The 20,604-nt window shown below is 46.0% G+C and overlaps 1 protein-coding gene across 5 annotated transcripts in view; it reads left to right on the top strand.

Annotated features, from left to right (window-relative positions):
• atp2b3b (ATPase plasma membrane Ca2+ transporting 3b) overlaps window positions 1-20,604 on the top strand; it is a 56,453-nt gene that overhangs the window by 28,129 nt on the left and 7,720 nt on the right. For 3 of the 5 annotated variants that reach the window (XM_023837406.2, XM_023837407.2, XM_023837408.2), the window contains exons 4-20: window positions 53-310; window positions 577-702; window positions 2,440-2,565; window positions 5,307-5,348; window positions 6,233-6,397; window positions 6,523-6,737; window positions 6,839-7,081; window positions 7,259-7,500; window positions 8,051-8,285; window positions 8,465-8,644; window positions 8,783-8,870; window positions 9,255-9,361; window positions 9,504-9,695; window positions 10,062-10,275; window positions 10,414-10,625; window positions 10,921-11,028; window positions 11,339-11,521. In XM_023837406.2, the coding sequence (XP_023693174.1) occupies window positions 53-310; window positions 577-702; window positions 2,440-2,565; window positions 5,307-5,348; window positions 6,233-6,397; window positions 6,523-6,737; window positions 6,839-7,081; window positions 7,259-7,500; window positions 8,051-8,285; window positions 8,465-8,644; window positions 8,783-8,870; window positions 9,255-9,361; window positions 9,504-9,695; window positions 10,062-10,275; window positions 10,414-10,625; window positions 10,921-11,028; window positions 11,339-11,521 (2,936 nt within the window). Of the gene's footprint in view, window positions 1-52; window positions 311-576; window positions 703-2,439; window positions 2,566-5,306; window positions 5,349-6,232; window positions 6,398-6,522; window positions 6,738-6,838; window positions 7,082-7,258; window positions 7,501-8,050; window positions 8,286-8,464; window positions 8,645-8,782; window positions 8,871-9,254; window positions 9,362-9,503; window positions 9,696-10,061; window positions 10,276-10,413; window positions 10,626-10,920; window positions 11,029-11,338; window positions 11,522-18,060; window positions 18,215-20,604 lie in introns of all 5 variants that reach the window. The other 2 variants (XM_072715236.1, XM_023837409.2) reach the window with 2 other exon arrangements.

Genomic DNA, 20,604 nt, shown 5'->3' on the forward strand with positions numbered 1-20,604 from the left:
CACATCTGTTTGAAACTGCTCCCCCGCACCCCTCCCCCCCCCCCCCACCCAGCCTGCGGGAATGTCTCTGGGGGCGCGGAAGATGAGGGAGAGGCGGAAGCGGGCTGGATCGAGGGAGCGGCCATCCTGCTGTCCGTCATCTGCGTGGTGCTGGTCACGGCCTTCAACGACTGGAGCAAAGAGAAGCAGTTCCGGGGCCTGCAGAGCCGCATTGAGCAGGAGCAGCGTTTCGCTGTGGTCCGCGGCGGCAATGTCATCCAGATCCCAGTGGCCGAGATGGTGGTGGGAGACATGGCGCAGGTCAAATATGGTAGGTCTACACATGCTCATGGCCAGTAAATGATATAGAGAGGCGATTATAGGAATTTTTAAGGTGGCTGGGCCATAATTCATACAGAGGGGCCAGCCATATCACCAGCCAATGATATGTTTTTGAATCAGTGAGTGAGAAGGGAGGGGGCACTATGGCCCCACCCCTGGGTGAAGAGCGGTACACACCCAACTTTAACTGCTCTGTGCACCAGCTAAACGATGAGCTCAGTTTAGGGGTTGTTCACGTTACCCTCTCGTTTTCAGGTGACCTGCTGCCGGCTGATGGGATTCTTATTCAGGGCAATGATCTAAAGATTGACGAGAGCTCCCTCACCGGGGAGTCGGACCACGTCCGTAAGTCTGCCGACAAGGACCCCATGCTTTTATCTGGTGAGTATTCTCTGCGTCTCTTGTGGTTTTTGAAGTGACATTATGGGGCATCTATATTTACCACTATGGAAGCCTCATTTGTCAAGAAGCTACATTTTGGAACCCTGGCGATGCAAGGACCTCATATGCAAGGACCACTCTTGTACCAAAATCGAACCCTTAAATGTTCCTTCAAGTTCTGAAAGGGTCACCAGGCAGAGTTGGAAATATATACTGATCCACGATCAGATTTTCCAGCCTCAGATCTAGAATTAACCTATATAAAGGGGTCTTGGGTCTGCATGTGGTTAGCGCAAAACTACCAAACACTCAACCAATCCAAGAAGTCAAACGACAGATGATTAATTTAAAATTGACTGGTGTAAATTGCAGAGTGCACTGTGCGCTTGATCATAGCGTTAATTTAGACCTACACATATAGGGTTGTAACTGAGCTGCCATGGTAAAAATTGGGTTGTGGTGCAAGAAAGGTTGAGAACCACTGCTCTAGAAGGCTGTACACGAGCACTTTGCTAATTGCCCGGCCCGTGTGACTCTGCAACGTGCTTCAGAGGGTTAGAAGCAGAAGGACAGTTTGGGATGTGTGTGCAATGGGTCCAGCTCGAACCTTTCTCCTGAGGATCAGGACAGACCTTAGCTGACATTAGCTGAGTCAGTAAGACACTGTGCTCACAACGTCATGTAGTATGTGGTTTCCAAGGCTGCAGGTCGCCATTCCTGTGTTTGAGATGGGCGTCACATGTAACAATACAAAGGCATCAGTGTATCTCACGTTGTTCTGAATTATAGACAATACTATTTTGACACATACATTTTAACGCATGGCTTTCGACGTTAGGAGTAGGCAGCACTTTTCATATCCTGAAGGTATCATTTCCGTTGTTGCTTAGCAACTGCATTAGAATTTAAAAAAAAACTGCATATCCGTTAAAAAAAAAGAATAAGTGACCCTTTACCCTTGTATAACAGAATAATATATTTAAATTGCTAACACAAAGTTAACCCTGAAGACAGTCTAAAGAAAAAAATCAGACAAGTACAGTCAGTAGGTACAGAAGACCTGACAGAAAACCCATAAGGGCTAGAAACACCTCTGAACATCAGCATCCAACTCTGAATGATGCATGTAAATGATTCAAAACTGTGAATTTATGCGTGCCACAAAATTTTGTACATAACTGCCCTGATGCATTGCTAATCTAAAACATCTAAAATAACTAATTTCACAGAAGAGTTCCTCACCAAAAATCACAGCTAAAATTCTGAAATTTCTAAGGGCAAGCCTTAATCAGCTTTCTTAAGCAGAGCTTTTCTCCCTTCATTTACTGAGATGAAACCAAAGACAGTTCAATGAAGATGCTAGTGACTGATCCATCTGATCCATATTGGTTGCATTGCTGATCCAGTGTGGTGTCACTCTATGGATGAAATATGTAATCTCACACCATGATGTCACCCTATGAACAGAATCTGATGTGACTCTGTATGAAGTCAGTCTGTAACTCTGCGTGTCTATGTATGTGTTATGGCGACTCTGTGACTCTATGACTGCATTTGAATCTGTGACTGACTGTATGGTTGCATGCGGCACTGTATGATTCTTTCTCTGACGTTGTATGGATCTCTGTGCAGCTTGGAGACTCTGACTCTGCACGGTTTTGTGTCCCTGGCTTGGTGACTCTGTGACTCTGTGACTCTGTACGACTTGCATGTGGGTATTTATGTGTTGGTTTACAGGCACCCATGTCATGGAAGGGTCAGGGAGGATGCTCGTCACTGCAGTGGGGATCAACTCCCAGACTGGTATCATCTTCACGCTTCTGGGGGCCGGAGAGATGGAGGAGGAGAAAAAGGAAAAAAAAGGTAAAACTTATTGCCGTATTAATCATTTTAGCAATTTTAACATTTTTTCTACATTTTAAAAACGCTCACCTTCCATAAAACTCATTATATATATTGCCACTGCAGTGTAACTCTACTTTACTGTAGTTAGTGTGTGACCAGGGACTAGAAAGTCAATAGTGTGTCCTTAAGTGTGTCATATACAGTATATAGTTCTCTTCAGACTAGGATAAAGTAGTCACAAGTTGTTTTCTCCTGATTTAGGATTGGTATCATCCTGAAATGCAAGGCAGCTTTTATAACACCACTTTCATATTTTATGGCTGGGAAATGTAGTTCAAAACAAAACAATGCCGATAGAGCCTTCAGTTAGATCACAATAGATATGTGTCTGACAGTTCTAGTCGAACAATCTAAAACCTTGCATGAGGTCTGCACTTCCATTTTGGATTGATGTAGAAAATGTGAAAGGCAAACAAAAATATGCAGCATAATCGTTTTGAGTAAGCACAAGGATCACCAAGGACACAAGTGCATCCTCACACAAAATAGTATGCAGACTGTAGTCATGTTTGAGGAGCAGAACACGGCAAGCTGAGAGCGCTGTGTCTGGGTGCCACCTCCTCCCATGACTCTGAGCGTGTGGGTGGTTCCTGTTGGATTGCTCAGCTCAGGGAGGACACTGCAGATGTGAATAAATTATTAAGAGAAGAGATGTGAAGATGGGACAGTGGAAATGGTACTTTGGTGTGGCATAGGGGTAGGATGGGGAAATTGTACTATGGTGTGGCATAGGGGTAGGATGGGGAAATGGTACTATGGTGTGGCATAGGGGTAGGATGAGGAAATGGTACTATGGTGTGGCATAGGGGTAGGATGGGGAAATGGTACTATGGTGTGGCATAGGGGTAGGATGGGGAAATGGTACTATGGTGTGGCATAGGGGTAGGATGGGGAAGAGGTACTATGGTGTGGCATAGGGGTAGGACAGGGGACATGGTACTATGGTGTGGCATAGGGGTAGGATGGGGAAATGGTACTATGGTGTGGCATAGGGGTAGGATGGGGAAATGGTACTATGGTGTGGCATAGGGGTAGGATGGGGAAATGGTACTATGGTGTGGCATAGGGGTAGGATGGGGAAATGGTACTATGGTGTGGCATAGGGGTAGGATGGGGAAATGGTACTATGGTGTGGCATAGGGGTAGGATGGGGAAGAGGTACTATGGTGTGGCATAGGGGTAGGATGGGGAAATGGTACTATGGTGTGGCATAGGGGTAGGATGGGGAAGAGGTACTATGGTGTGGCATAGGGGTAGGATGGGGAAATGGTACTATGGTGTGGCATAGGGGTAGGATGGGGAAATGGTACTATGGTGTGGCATAGGGGTAGGATGGGGAAGAGGTACTATGGTGTGGAATAGGGGCAGGATGGGGAAATGGTACTATGGTGTGGCATAGGGGTAGGATGGGGAAATGATACTATGGTGTGGCATAGGGGTAGGACAGGGGACATGGTACTGTGGTGTAACAGAGTTGGGACAGCGTAAATGGTACCATGATGTAGCAAAGGATTGGGACAGGAGAACTGGTACATGCTAAGGTGTGTGTATATTTGAAAGGTACCGGTGTTGGGAAAGTTACTGTCAGTTCTGCATCTAGAACACAGTATTACACATATATGCTAATTTTCTTTTTTGGTCTTACTTTAATTTCTTTAAATACTTTTGCACATATTCTATGCACCTCAGAGCTCCCTTAGCACTCAGCGGGGGCTACAGGCCTCACCGAGGGTTTGTTTAAACTCCTCAGTTCGTTTGGTACACACACCTTTCACTGCAGACAAAGGAATCCCCCGGCGATATCCCAGCATCCTCTTAGTGCCACTCGCAAGGCTGATTAAAGCTTCAAAGCACCACCGATCTCTGTTCACTTGTAGCTAACTATGCTTTTGTTGCTCATCTTATTTTATTTAATTTTTTTTGCTTTCTTTGTTTCTCCTGTATCCCCTCTAAATTGCCCCAGTCCCACCTCCCACACCCAAACAACACCGCTGTACTCCTTCCTCAGAGATTAATAATTCAGATCAGCTGCATCCTCCTGCAGTTGGAGTTATGCAGAGCAGCATCAGGGACGGTACGTGAACCTCCCCACAGCTGGGGTAAGGTACCGTGGCTGACGTCACAGGGAGCTTCGTGCAGCGACAATGATGCAGGTCTCTGAGAGAATGGCACTTTCGTTAATTAATAAATAAGGCGAATAAGGCGAAACTTTTTGATTATCCACCGGCCGTGATATAAGGGCCCTATACGTCTGTTTTTCTCCTGTGACACTGAGAAACTCTGGCTTTGGTTATTTTTATGCAGAGCAAATGCATAAAAGATATATAAAGGATGTTTGTTCGCCCGTGGCATTCGTGGGGACCCAGGTTCCAGGGGGCTTGACGTTACCAAATGACAAAGCGGAGGACAGGACGGCACTTGATACAAGGCGGATGGTTAACACTGCTTCTGTGGCATTTCGTTAGAAGCATTCCTGGAAGATGAAAAAACCACATAGTCTCCTCTTCTGTGTGCTGAACCACGCTGGGTTTGCTCTGGTCATGACGCTACACATCTGCATGTCTGTGCTCTATTTCTGTTCTATGCCCCATATCTGTTCACTCTCTGTCCTACAGCAACTTATTGTGTATCGTGTCTCTCTCTTGCTGTCTGTCTGCCTGTCTGTCATCCCTCCCTCTCTCTGACTTTGTGTCTCGCAGGAAAACAGCAGGACGGAGCAGTGGAGAACAGTCAGAATAAAGGTAACAGCATTATTTTTAGTGACTAACAGTACTGAACAAAAAAACAGCTTCAAAAAATTCTATTCAATTCAGAACACAGTAATTATTTCTAAGACAAGGAAAAATGTCAAGGTAAACAGATAATGCCATTAAAATGGCAGTGAGAGATTTAACAGACAGAAATTAAGAGTAGAACTGTCAAAATTAAATCTAGAAGATTTAACAGATTAAATTGAGGAGAATACTTTTCCATCTTTCAGAATCATTTGCATTGCCTGTACAGAATGTTTACAGAACACAGAATGTTTTGTGTAAATTCTTCAGTTCCATCAGTGCAATTTATTTTAAATTGTGCTGCTTCTTTGTCACTGGGTTGTTTACCATATAGCGATCCATAAGATTCCTCAAATTTACTTTAAAGGTGAAGAATTGAAAACAGAACGTTTTCAAGGATGGTCCTTGAATTATAATGTAGTTTATGTTCAAAATTCACATAAGAACGTAATTGTGTGTTGGCTTTTGTCTGTCATCATATAGGTAAAACTGCTAACTCTTGGTATGTCCGACTTAGTGTGTGTCTGCCAATGTTTAATGCACAGTCGCCATGCTGACTTTTGTAGCAAAAATGTAACCCGATGACATCATTGTATGTCTACATTTGTTTCAAACTTACATTTCCAATATGGTAACTTATTTTGAAGGGGAAGATGAAAAATATGACTCCATCAGTTTTTCTCTTTGTTCCAGACATCGGGTTTTATTTGGGGATGATAAGCATAAATGTCCGATTTGGCTAATTCGGTCAGGCCCCCATACTATTTTAATTTCCATTATGTTTTTGTATTGCAGTGACTAATTTAAATTTTTTTGTGTCACGCCCACCCCCCCCCCCCCACCAACCCCAGCCAAGAAGCAGGACGGAGCGGTTGCCATGGAGATGCAGCCGCTAAAGAGCGCAGAGGGGGGAGAGGTGGAGGAGAGAGAAAAGAAGAAAGCCAACGTTCCTAAGAAGGAGAAGTCAGTGCTCCAAGGCAAACTGACCAAACTGGCGGTACAGATTGGGAAGGCAGGTGGGTGACAGAGGAGCCCGGGGGAAGTGGCCCGACAAGGCTCCAAAACGTCCGATTAGCACCATCAGCCTACTTCATGGGCTTTTTTAGTTTATTTACGGCGTCTGTTTGGCCCTGTCTCCCAGGCCTGGTCATGTCCGCCATCACGGTGATCATCCTGGTGCTCTACTTCGTGATCGAGACGTTTGTGATCCAGGGCAGGGTGTGGCTTGCCGAGTGCACACCGGTCTACGTGCAGTACTTTGTCAAGTTCTTCATTATTGGCGTCACGGTGCTGGTGGTTGCTGTACCGGAGGGCCTTCCTTTGGCGGTCACCATCTCACTGGCCTACTCTGTGAAGGTACCGACGATTCCCATCCCTTTCACTCGCGCAGCGAGCGTTCATGTGCCAACCACAGTTCTGATGTTTAACTTCCTACTGCCTCTCTCTCCCGACTCCAGAAAATGATGAAGGACAACAATCTGGTGCGTCACCTGGACGCATGCGAAACGATGGGCAATGCCACAGCCATCTGTTCAGATAAGACCGGCACTCTGACCACCAACCGCATGACCGCGGTACAGGCCTACATTGGTGACCAGCACTTCCGCGAGATCCCCGACCCCGATCAGATCAGCTCTAAGACCCTGGAGATGCTGGTCAATGCGATTTCCATTAACAGCGCCTATACCTCAAAGATCTTGGTGAGATGGTGGACCTGACACAAGAATTGAGTCTGCATCCAAATCCTATTTGCCCTTCAATTGCATATATTCTCCTTTTGACCCAAGTTTTCTGTGTCTAAGGTATCGTTTACGTCAACCAGCCATGATGTGTAATGTCCTTTGTCATTTTTCATCACCCCATCATTGTTCTTCCAGCCTCCAGACACGGAGGGTGCCCTGCCCAAACAAGTTGGTAATAAGACAGAGTGTGGTCTCTTGGGCCTGGTGCTGGACCTAAAGAGGGATTATGTGCCAGTGCGAGAGCAGATCCCGGAAGAGAAGCTGTACAAAGTCTATACCTTCAACTCCGTGCGAAAGTCCATGAGTACCGTGATCCAGCTGCCCGATGGCTCTTTCCGCCTCTACAGCAAGGGTGCCTCTGAGATCCTCCTCAAGAAGTGAGTGTGTGGGCAAGACACGGTTAAATGAAGTAGTGCATAAAAGTACAAGTCTGTCGATCATAATTAAGGATTTTTTATTGATGTCTTCTTCTGTTCAATTTAGTAAGAAATATATTACCGCTAACTTAGAGTAGACCCTGGTTTTGACTGTGGTTGACCCTCTGCATCTTGTTTACAGTGGGTCACTTAAGTCTCCCCATCTTCACCTGTGTGCAGACACATGTTTCATTTCAGCATGTAGAATGTTTTTATGAGTCATACATGGAAGTATGGGGGCAGCGTGTGGCTCTGTAGGCTAAGCCTGTGTGCCTGTAATCAGAAGGTCGACGGTTCAAACCCAGCCTCAGCACGTCTGTGGGTCCTTGAGCAAGGCCCCTTAACCCCCAGCTCCCTGGGTGTCGCTATGGGTGGCTGCCCTTTGTGGACACCTTACTCTGCGAAAACAAGCAAGTTGAGGGAGGCATAAACACAATTTACCCAAGGGGATCAATGAAGTATCATTATTATTACGTTGCTATCCTCACTCATACCTCTCCTTCCCCATCAGGTGCTCCACTGTCCAGGGGGGTGGGGGAGAGCCCCGGAGCTTCCGTCCACGGGATCGAGATGAAATGGTGAAGAAGGTGATCGAGCCCATGGCCTGCGAGGGCCTGAGGACCATCTGCATTGCATATCGGGACCTGCCTGGCAATCCAGAACCTGAATGGGAGAACGAGGCAGATATCGTCACTGAACTCACCTGCATCGCCGTGGTGGGCATCGAGGATCCAGTCCGACCTGAGGTGCGTGGAGCTGCTCAGACCAGGTTCTGGAGTGATGGAAGCTCCTGAGAGCCACAGAATAATATGATGGTGATCTGCTGCAGATCCTCTCACGTGGTCTTCCACCAAACAGATGTTCTTGTGTGGCCAGATGCTTGACTGGTCTTTCAGCTGGCATGTCACAGAGCCATGTCCCACAGGTCCCCGAAGCCATCCGGAAGTGTCAGCGGGCAGGCATTACGGTACGCATGGTCACAGGTGACAACATCAACACGGCACGTGCCATCGCGGCCAAGTGTGGCATCATCCAACCCGGCGATGACTTCTTGTGCCTGGAGGGCAAGGACTTCAACCGACGAATCAGAAATGAAAAGGGAGAGGTGGGCTTGAATTTTCAAGGCCAAAAACCCTTCAGTACATGCTTCACGGCAGATGACCTCTGTCTATTTAGAGGTCCGCCTTTAGGCAGGCCTGGTGGTGCGGCAAACAACGTCACCCTCTTTCCCTCTCGCTCGCAGATTGAGCAGGAGCGAATTGATAAGATCTGGCCTAAGCTGAGGGTCCTGGCTCGTTCCTCCCCTACAGACAAGCACACGCTGGTGAAAGGTGGGTTGATGGAAACCTTGCCCCAATGCACCGATGTAGATTGCATGATATATTATCATATATTTAGTTTTTATTTGTCAAAGTCAGATAGACACATATCTTTTTTGTTAGCAGTCAACAGAGCATTACTATCATGGAGTTATTCTTCAGCTCAGATAACCCCATGGATGTTTCTTGTGTATAAATCAGTGTTAGCCCAAAGAAACTTGGGTCTGGGAGCATATCAGGCGATTTATGACAATGACCCACTAAGCCCCGTCTGACCCAATTGTTGGTCTGGCAGCTTTCATGAGCAGAAATCTGAAATGCAGCAGGGAAGGCTTCTCTAGAACATTCTGCACAAAAATGGCTGTTGAATTATTGTGCTTCTTCGCTGGCATCCAGGCATCATCGACAGCACTGTGGCAGAGCAGCGTCAGGTGGTGGCCGTGACTGGGGATGGAACCAATGACGGGCCTGCACTCAAGAAAGCCGACGTTGGCTTCGCCATGGTGATTTTCGGATTATTACCACCAAAACCCAATCCAGGCCGATAATAGCTCAGAATGCTAATAATGCTAATGAGGATGCTTATTATGAGTCGTTACTGTTAATCATTATGAAAAGATAAGTATTGCCTTACTCGCTCCACAGGGTATTGCTGGTACGGACGTAGCCAAGGAGGCCTCGGACATCATCCTGACCGACGACAATTTCTCTAGCATCGTGAAGGCGGTGATGTGGGGCCGTAACGTCTATGACAGCATCTCCAAGTTCCTGCAGTTCCAGCTGACTGTCAACGTGGTGGCCGTCATCGTGGCCTTCACCGGCGCTTGCATTACACAGGTAAGTGCACCGTAAAGGTAGGCCTGCACACAGCAGGCTGATAACGACTGCGGTGGCCTTAAAAAAAGGAGGCATTTGCATTTATATTTATTTATTAAGCTGCAGTAGAATTGCTGTGGGTGGAGCATATTGCCATGGGGTAAAAGTATCTACCGACGGATTAAATAAGTCTTTTTTCAATTATGTATATTTCATGTCACAATCTGTCTGTAGAATTAGAAGCAGGCTTGGAGCAACCACAATTAATATTACCCGCACAGATGGACACAACAGGAATTCATTTCATTTGAAGTTGAATATCTGGCAGTAAAGAGTTCCATTGGGGAAGTGGAGCAGAAGGTAAGGTGGTCTTTCCCTTCCCCCCAGGACTCCCCTCTAAAGGCGGTCCAGATGCTGTGGGTGAACCTGATCATGGACACGTTTGCCTCCTTGGCCCTGGCCACCGAGCCACCCACTGAGGCCTTGCTGCTCCGTAAGCCCTACGGCCGCAACAAGCCTCTCATCTCCCTCACCATGATGAAGAACATCCTGGGCCACGGTGTCTACCAGCTCACCATCATCTTCACGCTGCTTTTTGTCGGTACGGGCCGGGAGTCGGGGTGGAACGGCATTTAGGCACACTATTGCTCTACAGGCAAACAGAAATGTCATACTGAAGATGGGGAGATTCAAGGTAGATGTCTTTTTTTTTGCCTGTTCCTTTCATGTGGCCCCCCAGGAGAGAAGATCTTCAACATCGACAGCGGCCGCAACGCGCCACTGCACTCGCCACCGTCTGAGCACTACACCATCATCTTCAACACCTTTGTTCTCATGCAGCTCTTCAATGAGATCAATGCCCGCAAGATCCATGGCGAGAGGAACGTCTTTGACGGCATCTTTGGAAACCCCATATTCTGCAGTATTGTGCTAGGGACATTCGGGGTACAGGTGAGATGCTTCGGAGTTCTTTGCGTTTTCTGGATGCCGCTATCTCAACGTTTCCCCAATTAGTGTGGTTATGAATATATTTATGAAGGCATGTGTTGAGATACAGGGCGTGTAACAGGGTCATGAATGAGGTTATGGATTTACGGCGTACATTAAAGCACAGTCATGCTGCCGTACTTGGGCTACACGCCACTTGACGCACTGCACCATGCCACACCCTACCCGGATGAGCAGTGCTGTGTGTGTTCGGCTCCGTGCAGAGTATGACTCTCCGCTGATGTCTCCCTGTGTGCAGATTGTGATCGTGCAGTTTGGGGGGAAGCCATTTAGCTGTGCCCCTCTCAACGTGGAGCAGTGGCTGTGGTGTCTCTTCGTGGGAGTGGGGGAGCTGCTGTGGGGCCAGGTGGGGGTTAGGGACCAGCTGCCACCATTCAAAGACACCCCCCCCCCCCCCACCACAAACCCTCCTCCCCATCTGTTTCTGTCTGCCGAGGATTGCCCCACCTCCCCCCTGTGGAACGGGTCCCTGGAAGAAAGGGGGAGAGCAGTTGTTACTTCCCTTCTCAGCTGCTGGTCTCCTTGCTTCTGACATGGACCACCATGTTCGAGTCCCAGACTCTCCACCCTTGTAGTCGTTGGTGTTTCACATTCTGAATGGGGCTGCCCCACCCCCCCACCCCCCAACCCCAATGCCTCCTGTTCTTGCCCCCCAGGTGATCGCCACAGTGCCCACCAGCCACCTAAAGTGCTTGAAGGAGGCCGGCCATGGCCCTGGCACCGACGAGATCACGGACGAGGACCTGGCTGAGGATGAGGAGGAGATCGACCATGCGGAGAGGGAGCTGCGCCGGGGGCAGATACTGTGGTTTAGAGGTCTCAACCGTATCCAGACCCAGGTGCAGTTTCACAGAGATGCCCCACAACCCCAAATGAGCAAGGAGAAGGCTAAGAGATCCAGTCCCCCCCCCACCCCCCCTCGACATAATTCCCTGGGGTCACTCTTTGTCCCTTTTCTCTCTGTTTTCTCCCCATGTTCTTGTTACTTTAGCCTTCTCTCTGTGTCCTAGATACTCCTCCTTCATTGGTCCTCATGTCCACCCTTCTCATTGGTTCATAACCTCTGCTCCACCTTTCCGTCACACCTAATTTGAATGTGATTCCTTGTCTCCATGGCAATGCCTCCTTGAGCTGTCTCTGCTTCCTGCTGTCTGTCCCTGTCACTGTCCTCCTGACCCCAGCCAGTAGACCCACCGTTTACATGTGTTGGTCACGCAAGGCAGGCCTGCGCACATTTTGCCGGCAGCCGATCACAGAAACTTGGTAGATGAACCATGATGATGCCATTTAAAGCAACATCCATACTTAACTGGCACCAGAAGGTATTGAGGGCTAATTAAATTAGCACTAAGCAATGCTGTCAATTTACTAGATCCTGATTCATGGTTACTTGGCGTGCTACTTGTTAACGAAGTATAGATTAGTCTGGCACACATGGTCCACAGGTAGTTATCTTAAAGAAATGAAAAACTCACATATCACTGGGTGTGCATACCATATTGAACTTCTGTGACCTGAAGGATTAAGTCGTGTACCGTTTTCTCTTTATGCCTTTACGAATGCAATGGCTATATTCCTCTGAAACAGCTTTGCTAATTAGCTGTAGTAATAAAGTAGTAATATATATGGGGAACCTTGGCTAGCCAACTACACTGAGTATACTAGTCAACATTACAGACCTTGAGTAACTTATGAAATAGTCATTTACTTCTGAGGACTCACTCTACATGGATTTAAACCTTCTGGCCTCCAGACTGTGGGTGTCGTTTAGCCAAGAATATGCCATACAGTTTCAACTCGGGGTGAAACTGTCTGTGGTAGCCTCGTTTTTGCCAAAATGTGCACGCCTCTATGAATTTGGTGCGCATGCCGTGACAGCAGACCTATCCATAGCACTGCCCCTCACTTGATTAGTTCTGAAGACAGTCTTGGTCAAAAGCGGCAAGAAAATGTGCAGTGTCTGTTACCGAGCATGTGGTCCCTGAGCCAGATCTGTAACTAAATCAACTGAAAGCACAGATGGACAGCTGTGGTCCAGGAGGGTCACAGGAACCTAGAGGTTTCAAACCTTTTAACACCTTGGCTACCTGGCTAAGCTCATGTAAACAGCAGATTTGTCATTTATTTCAAGAAGTCCATGATCTCCCTTGGACTGTAAGCAGCTTTTGACTTGTTTGTTAGCAGAAAAAAGAAAACAGCGAGTTCTGGAGATTTGCATGCCTTCACCTCAGAGATTCATGACCAATGTCGGGCCCTTGCTGTGATGACCACCTGGTTGGGGGCTATTTTAGGCGTATGTTTGATTGATTTGTTTAGAATTAATCACTGGCTTGTTTTTTTATGTGGAATCCTGCTTTAGTGCTGATACGCGTTGCTGTAAAAGCTCTAGAAGTGTTATTTATAACTGTGGCTTGTACCTTTTAGAGGATTGGAGTATTACACACATATGACCAAAAGGATTTTGTAACTCTGCCACATACGTACAGATCCAGGCTTGTATGATTAACTGTCCATTTAACCTTGAGTTAGGGAAAAAGCAGACAGCAGATCTTCAACTGCTTTTCGTGTATTTTGTCCTAAGTTTAATGAGTCTGTGTATTCCTTCAAGGTGGGGGACATGATCTCTCGTGCCCTGTGCCACCTAACTTACAGAACCATATTTGTACGAGAAACCATCCATGTAACCTTGAGTTAGGGAAAAAGCAGAAGAAAGATCTTCATCCGTTTTGTGTGTATTATGATCCAAGGTTAATGAGTCGGTATATTTAGTCAGAGTGGGGGACATGATCTCTCACACCCTGTGCCTTGTACCGTTTTCCACAAAAAGAAATTGCACACATGAAAACACAGAGACGGTTCACTTTGAACTGTGCCGAGGCGTTTTCAGCGTTCACTGGAATGCAGGTACGTCTCACTCGTTGTTATCTGTTTCCATGGAAACTGGGAATTTACTGCTGGATGTGAGGATCATACACATCACCGTTAGTGTCATTGTGATTATATAAATGTGCTGATGATTATTATTGTATGTAGTTGCTTGTCAGGGGGTCGTCCTGGTCACAAACATAGCATCTAATGTCTCTGTTCACAAAACTATGTTAACTGTTGTTTATTTTTAAAAATGATTTTCATTACAGTCGTAGTGCATGGATCACCCCTTTTTCTATGAATACATGTATGTAGACAAGTGAAATGTTCTCACATGTCACATTTCTGAAGCATAGCATGGAAATATCTAGAGCCAAAGTCAGGCTCAGGTGGGTTACTTCAGGACCATGTTGACTGGTATGTAGGCAGTCTGAATGACGTCATGTCAGTCGAACCAGGTGTCATTTGTGCAGCTTATTAGATGTGCTGATTGTACCTGGAGTATCTCCACAGTCCAGCTCATGATTGCCGCTTACTGGATACATTAACAGGGGTCTCACCGAGATCCTTTCCATTCAACATGTCACCTTGCGGCTTGTTCTCTGCTCTCTTGTTTTGTGGTCCTTGGCTGCTGAAAAACTGGGTCCTGCTGTGTGAGGATAATGAGCGTCTGCCCACCTGGATCGATGGCCGGCTCTTTCTTCTCTGATCCCAGCTGTATTATTTGGCTTCTGTCTCTCAGAACAAATACAGATGTCCAAAATCATTTCCGACAGCCCTGTGATACACGACGCCTTGTGCCCAAACTCTAAACCCCACCTGTAGGTGCATCTATTCCAGTTACAAAGGCATTGTAAAGCAAAAACAACACAGATCCTTTTCCTGTCCCAGTCTGACATTATTTCACACTGACAAAATGGAGAGAGTCTAAAGCTTGTAATTAGATAATTAAGTGGCATTCAGTCTCAGTTATTTTTATTTCCGTATTATTTTTATTACTGTGTTCATTTTTGGATTTTGGATTTTGAGGTCACTGTAAGGGAGGAAAAACTCCGCTGTGTCCTATGAATGATTTCTGTAGAGTAGGGTTTCTGAATCCGGTCCTCAGGGACCCACAGTCAGTCCATGTTTTTGTTCTCTCTGAGCTCCCTGGAGGGAGCAAATATGTGGACTGTATTTAGCCACCAAGGACCGGATTGGGAAACACTGCTTTAGAGTATGTGTAGAGTATGTTTGGTTATGATGGTGAGATCACCTTGCAGTGTAATGCCAGGCTGATAACCTGAACTGCTGTCTGGCCTGTAGGTTTTTACCAGCACTGTTGATTGATTGGGTAAAAGTTACCATCACCTGACTTTGCTGTGTAAAAATAGCTGACCAGAAAGAGGCTAGCCAATAAGTTATTCACTCCTGTGAAGGTGCAGTGATTCGGGCCTGTCATGGGGATGTGGGTCATTCTGATGCCTCTCTGGTAGGAGAGCTTGTCTGTTTCTGCTGTTCTAGGGAGGTCTACACTGACGTTAGGCCACCCCTGATACACTGGTGGCAAGATGCGTGGGTGTCGTGATTAATGTCTGTCATCTGAAGGATTTTTTGCCAAGGAAATGATGGCGTACCCAGCACTCCAGACTACTGCTTGTTAAGATGTTCCACTAACATAGAAGATAAAATGTCAGCATAGTCTAAACTATTAAATTAGCACAGTCAAAACTGATAAATTAGCACAGTTGTGACCATACCTCCTTTCCCACAAGCATTCCCACATCTGTTAAAATACTTAGAACATACTTAGATATTCTTATACATTTATCTAAGTATATATCTAAGTATATATTATTCTATTCTACTTTCTGAATCTATCAAGCCTGTCTTCCTCATTGATTTAGGGAAGACTTTGTCTGATTTAGAATCAGCCCTGCTTGTCTACCTCCTTGAGTTAGGGGGCCCTTTGTATGATTTACAATTATCCCTATTCATTTTCCTCTTGATGTAGCAGAGTCTTTGTATGACTTAGAATCTGGCCTGCCTATCTTCCTCCTTGATTTAGCCTAGCCTTTGTATGACTTAGAATCTGGCCTGCCTATCTTCCTCCTTGATTTAGCATAGCCTTTGTATGACTTAGAATCTGGCCTGCCTATCTTCCTCCTTGATTTAGCCTAACCTTTGTATGACTTAGAATCTGGCCTGCCTATCTTCCTCCATGAATTAGCATAGCCTTTGTATGACTTAGAATCTGGCCTGCCTATCTTCCTCCTTGATTTAGCATAGCCTTTGTATGACTTAGAATCTGGCCTGCCTATCTTCCTCCTTGATTTAGCCTAACCTTTGTATGACTTAGAATCTGGCCTGCCTATCTTCCTCCATGAATTAGCATAGCCTTTGTATGACTTAGAATCTGGCCTGCCTATCTTCCTCCTTGATTTAGCCTAACCTTTGTATGACTTAGAATCTGGCCTGCCTATCTTCCGCCTTGATTTAGCATAGCCTTTGTATGACTTAGAATCTGGCCTGCCTATCTTCTGCCTTGATTTAGCCTAGCCTTTATATGACTTAGAATCTGGCCTGCCTATCTTCCGCCTTGATTTAAGCATAGCCTTTGTATGACTTAGAATCTGGCCTGCCTATCTTCCACCTTGATTTAAGCATAGCCTTTGTATGACTTAGAATCTGGTCTGCCTGTCTTCCGCCTTGATTTAGCCTAACCTTTGTATGACTTAGAATCTGGCCTGCCTATCTTCCGCCTTGATTTAGCATAGCCTTTGTATGACTTAGAATCTGGCCTGCCTATCTTCCGCCTTGATTTAGCATAGCCTTTGTATGACTTAGAATCTGGCCTGCCTATCTTCTGCCTTGATTTAGCCTAACCTTTGTATGACTTAGAATCTGGCCTGCCTATCTTCTGCCTTGATTTAGCCTAGCCTTTATATGATTCCCAGTGAAACCTGCCCATCTCCCACCTTAATTTAGTGGTGGCTTTTATCCTTTATAATCAATGCGGTTTCTCCTTCTATAACTTGTATATCCAAGACCAAGGTGGAGTGAAACGTGGGCCATAATCTGCAGTGACATTTGGGAAGATGAAATGGAGGATTTGGGCTGATCTCTGCAGGAGGAATGCTGGAACAGAGCCAATAAGATGGTGCATCATGAATGAGAATCGCCTGTAGGTTGTGGGCCTACCTACATCACCCTGTCTCTGACAATGAATTGTTACCACTGGATTTTTGGTAGTTGTTAATCTCTCATCAAATTCCTTAAGGGATATTTCAATGAGGTGCAGATAGTTTCGCAGATTTTCTGGTAGTATCAGACTGCATTAGTGGCATAAGACAGGAAGTGGAAGCAGAAATGTGGGGAAGGTTGTGTATTACTGGATCAATGTGTTTTGATAACCTAACTTCAGTAAAAGCTTCCTGATCAGATGGTGGAGTCCTCAGCCAGAGTGCCAGCAAGGGGTATCTGTTACCGTGGAGGAAGTATTCATCTCATGTCTATGAAGGGCAAGGCACTCACTGCTGCTCATTAGCGGGAGGACCGTACAGAAGGTCACGTCCACATTGGCAGTGGGCCAGTCCATTTTAGTGCGGGGACATCACCTGTTCAGTAGCAGTGGGCCAGTCCATTTTAGTGAGGGGGAATTCACCGATTTAACAGTGGTGGGCCATACCATTTTTGTGAGGGTGAAATCAACTGTCCAACTGTGGTGAGCCGGTCAATTTTAGTGAGCGTAAATCTCCCATCTAACAGCTTTGGGCCAGCCCATTTTAGGGAAATCACACACCCAAAAACACTTAAATAAATCACTGTGGAGGGAGAAATTAATATTTAACTGGCAACTGAAAAATAACAAATTTATGCAGTATTGTCAGTATTGATGGATCTTAAGTCTTGCATGAAACCTACACAGATTATGCCAGCCCTTCATTCAGTATAACCAAATATTCTACCTGTCACCTGAGTGCTAAATGTTAAATGTGTTCAGTGAGTGCCTATTGCAGAAGCCAGACACTGCAGAAAAGACACCAATGTTCCCAGCCATTAAAAGTTTAATTGTCACACCGAGCCTTACTGTTTTGTCTGCTTGCTGATTCTGTTCCTACTCTACAGCTGAATTTTCCAGAACATCAGCAGAAGTGATGTTCAGATACTCCCTCCCCCCCCACCCCCCCAGTCAGAGTTACAAACCCAGTGCTGGCGGGACACTGGTTTTCTCACTGAAGCTCAAGCTTGGTTTGTAACGTTGTGATGGAGCTGAAATGTCTGACTGAATACAGTGCATGAGGCGCCCAGCGACACTGATCACATCGGGTAACGTGAAAACGCGACGTATCTCTGTTAACATCACGGAATTTGGTTTAAAACTCTTTATTTGCTGCTACCTCAGGTCCCCTAAGATCTGATCCTTATATTTTATTCCATTACCCCCCCTTCCTGGTTTTCTGTTGACCTCCTTACGATGAGCAGGCTAATGGAAGTATTGCTGTAATGTCCTTCTCTCTCTCTCCCACAGATGGAGGTAGTGAGTACCTTCAAGAGAAGTGGTTCGTTTCAGGGCGCAGTGCGTCGGCGCTCATCAATTCTCAGCCAGCTCCATGACGTTACCAATATTTCTACCCCCACTCACGTAGTTCTGACCACTGCCAACGCCGCCGGGGCGCCTGGGAGTGAGTTCCTACTTTTCTTGAACCGCACACAGCCGGACACACACACACACATACACACACACGCACACGCACACACTCAGGCACATGGGCAGGCCGACATACACCCACTCCAGCAGAGCACAGGCGGGCGGGGGCGGGGGGGAGGCGGGTGGCACCACTCAGAGAGACACCACAAGTGGAAATGGTCCTTTGGTCACATCTGTTTGTTTGCTTCTTTTCCCTCATAGCCGTTTTGCGCATTCTGCTCTGCGTGCTGATCTTTGCTTTCCTGTGTGCGTCTGTGTGCGTGTGTGGTTTCTCAGGTGGCTGCTTTTCGTTGCCGTTTCACGTCCTCCTCTCCACCAACTCACTGTCTTTTCCTCTCTCTCTCTCTCCCTCTCTCTCTCTTTCTCTGGAGTGCATTTTCCACTTGTTTCTGCCACTCGTCCCTGTTTGGCTTCGGTCTGGAGCAGATCAGCCGCACCCCTCCCTCCCTGTCACCATCCCAGTCAGATGGGACTGGAGCGAGAGGTTTTAAGGGTTTTCAAGGTTGGGTTCCGGCAGGGTGTTGCATTCTTGGCAGGAAAAACCCTAGAAAGTTACCAAGGCCTCATCTGCAGACTGCCTTCCCGCGGAATCCATGAAAAAAAAAACATTAATTGAAAGCTTGTGCACTGAAACATGTTATTAATCTGAAACTATTGCCAGTATTTTATTTAAAAAGTTGGAAGTGGTCCATATTTTGAGTGGCTTTTCTAAATTGTCCATTTATTAGTGTAATAATAAATGGTATGTCAGAAAATTTGCCTTTTGATCAGTGTACCTCATTCTCATCAATTCTAGACAGCTTCTTGTCTATGCTGCTATTTATGTTAACACAACACTCTTCTTTCTCTGCAAAGCAGAGAGCTGTGTACAGGTATTCCTCTTCTGACCTTTTACGATAAGAAACAGCCAAGGTAGAGGCTTATAGGAGCCGGAATTTATGACCCGGACGGTGTAGACGCAGGCCTGACAGGGAGACCGCGAAAAGCTATGTAAAAAAAATAGGGCGGTTCTTTCATCTCGTACTTGATTGGCTGAAAGGTACACAGACCCTAAATCCTTTTTAATGTAGCAGGTTAGCCAGGAAAACAGGGAGGTACTAGTCTGGTTTCTGAGTTAACTGTTTTCACAACGCAGTTCCTTGGGTGAAGGCAGTTAACTAACCTGAGTTATGGCTGAATTCTGAACCCTTTACTGCTGCGGGAAACCAATGACTCAGCCAGGATACAGACTCTGATCTCTACCAGTGACTGCTTGTATGTCCCTGGTCTCGCATACACAAGCCTGCAGTCTCCAGTGTAGAAAGAGGATCACCTGTACACAAACCAAATGATATTATGCATTTGGATTACTTGTAATATATGAGTACTATGATGTACAATTTGTATATTGTACACATGTGGAGCGTGTAGTGGAACCAAGGCTAACCTCATGGTACACAACCTTGAAACTACCAAACTAATGATGAGTAATAATGAACCGCTGCATGTTAAACTCAAGTCTAACAGCATATGACGATGAACACTTGGTTTAGAATGTTTCTGTGAGTATTCGAATGGGAAGACAAGTTAAATGGACACGTTCAGTGTGGTTTTCATGGCTGCAAGCCAGCACTGTGTAAACCTTCGAGTATAAAGCCCAAAAGCTCATAGCACCTAGTGTCGTCCCCTGTCCAGCTGGCTCCTCTCTCCTCCTCTAGAAAGAGTCGTGACTTGCGGGTTTCTCCTCTGTGTGTTCTTACCCTCACTGTGTCTCGCTGCTCCTCCCTCCTCCTCCCTTCTCTCTCCTCTTTTTCTTTCCCTCTTTCTTCCTGTAGGGTCCCAAGGCAGTGGGAAGGGCTTCTGTGAGCTCTGTGTCTTGTTAAAGGATAAAACATTAGACAAAGTCCCTCCTTTGTATAATAATAAGAATAATTAATATTGTTATTCAATATTCCAGAAATGTGGACAGGCTTTAAGTTTGGGGGTCATCTTTCCAGTTTGTCCATAAATAAGAAATTAAATGAAACGCCTGGTAGTAATAATGTGTGCTAGGAGTTTGTGTAGGAAATTAGTCCTGAACAGGTGTTCAGTGTTTGAACAGTGTTTGCTGTATAGCTATCTCTATGTATCAGTCTCTATGCACCGATGACTTCTTTTTGATTGATTCATTTGAATAATCATCCCTGTTTCTCAAACAATGAGAGAATTTTATCACTTCTTTTTTCTTTATTCCATTCTTCCGCGTCTTTTTCTATTCTTGTCAATTGAAGCTCATAACCACGGTTAGTGTTTGTTTCGTTTCCTTGTGTCTTTCTTTCTCTCTCTCTCTGAACAGCTCTTTGTCAGTGATCTGCTTTCTGTTGGCTACTCTCTGTCCTCTTCGAC

Source organism: Paramormyrops kingsleyae, chromosome 8 (genome assembly GCF_048594095.1).
Source record: "Paramormyrops kingsleyae isolate MSU_618 chromosome 8, PKINGS_0.4, whole genome shotgun sequence".
Taxonomy (NCBI): Eukaryota; Metazoa; Chordata; class Actinopteri; order Osteoglossiformes; family Mormyridae; genus Paramormyrops; species Paramormyrops kingsleyae.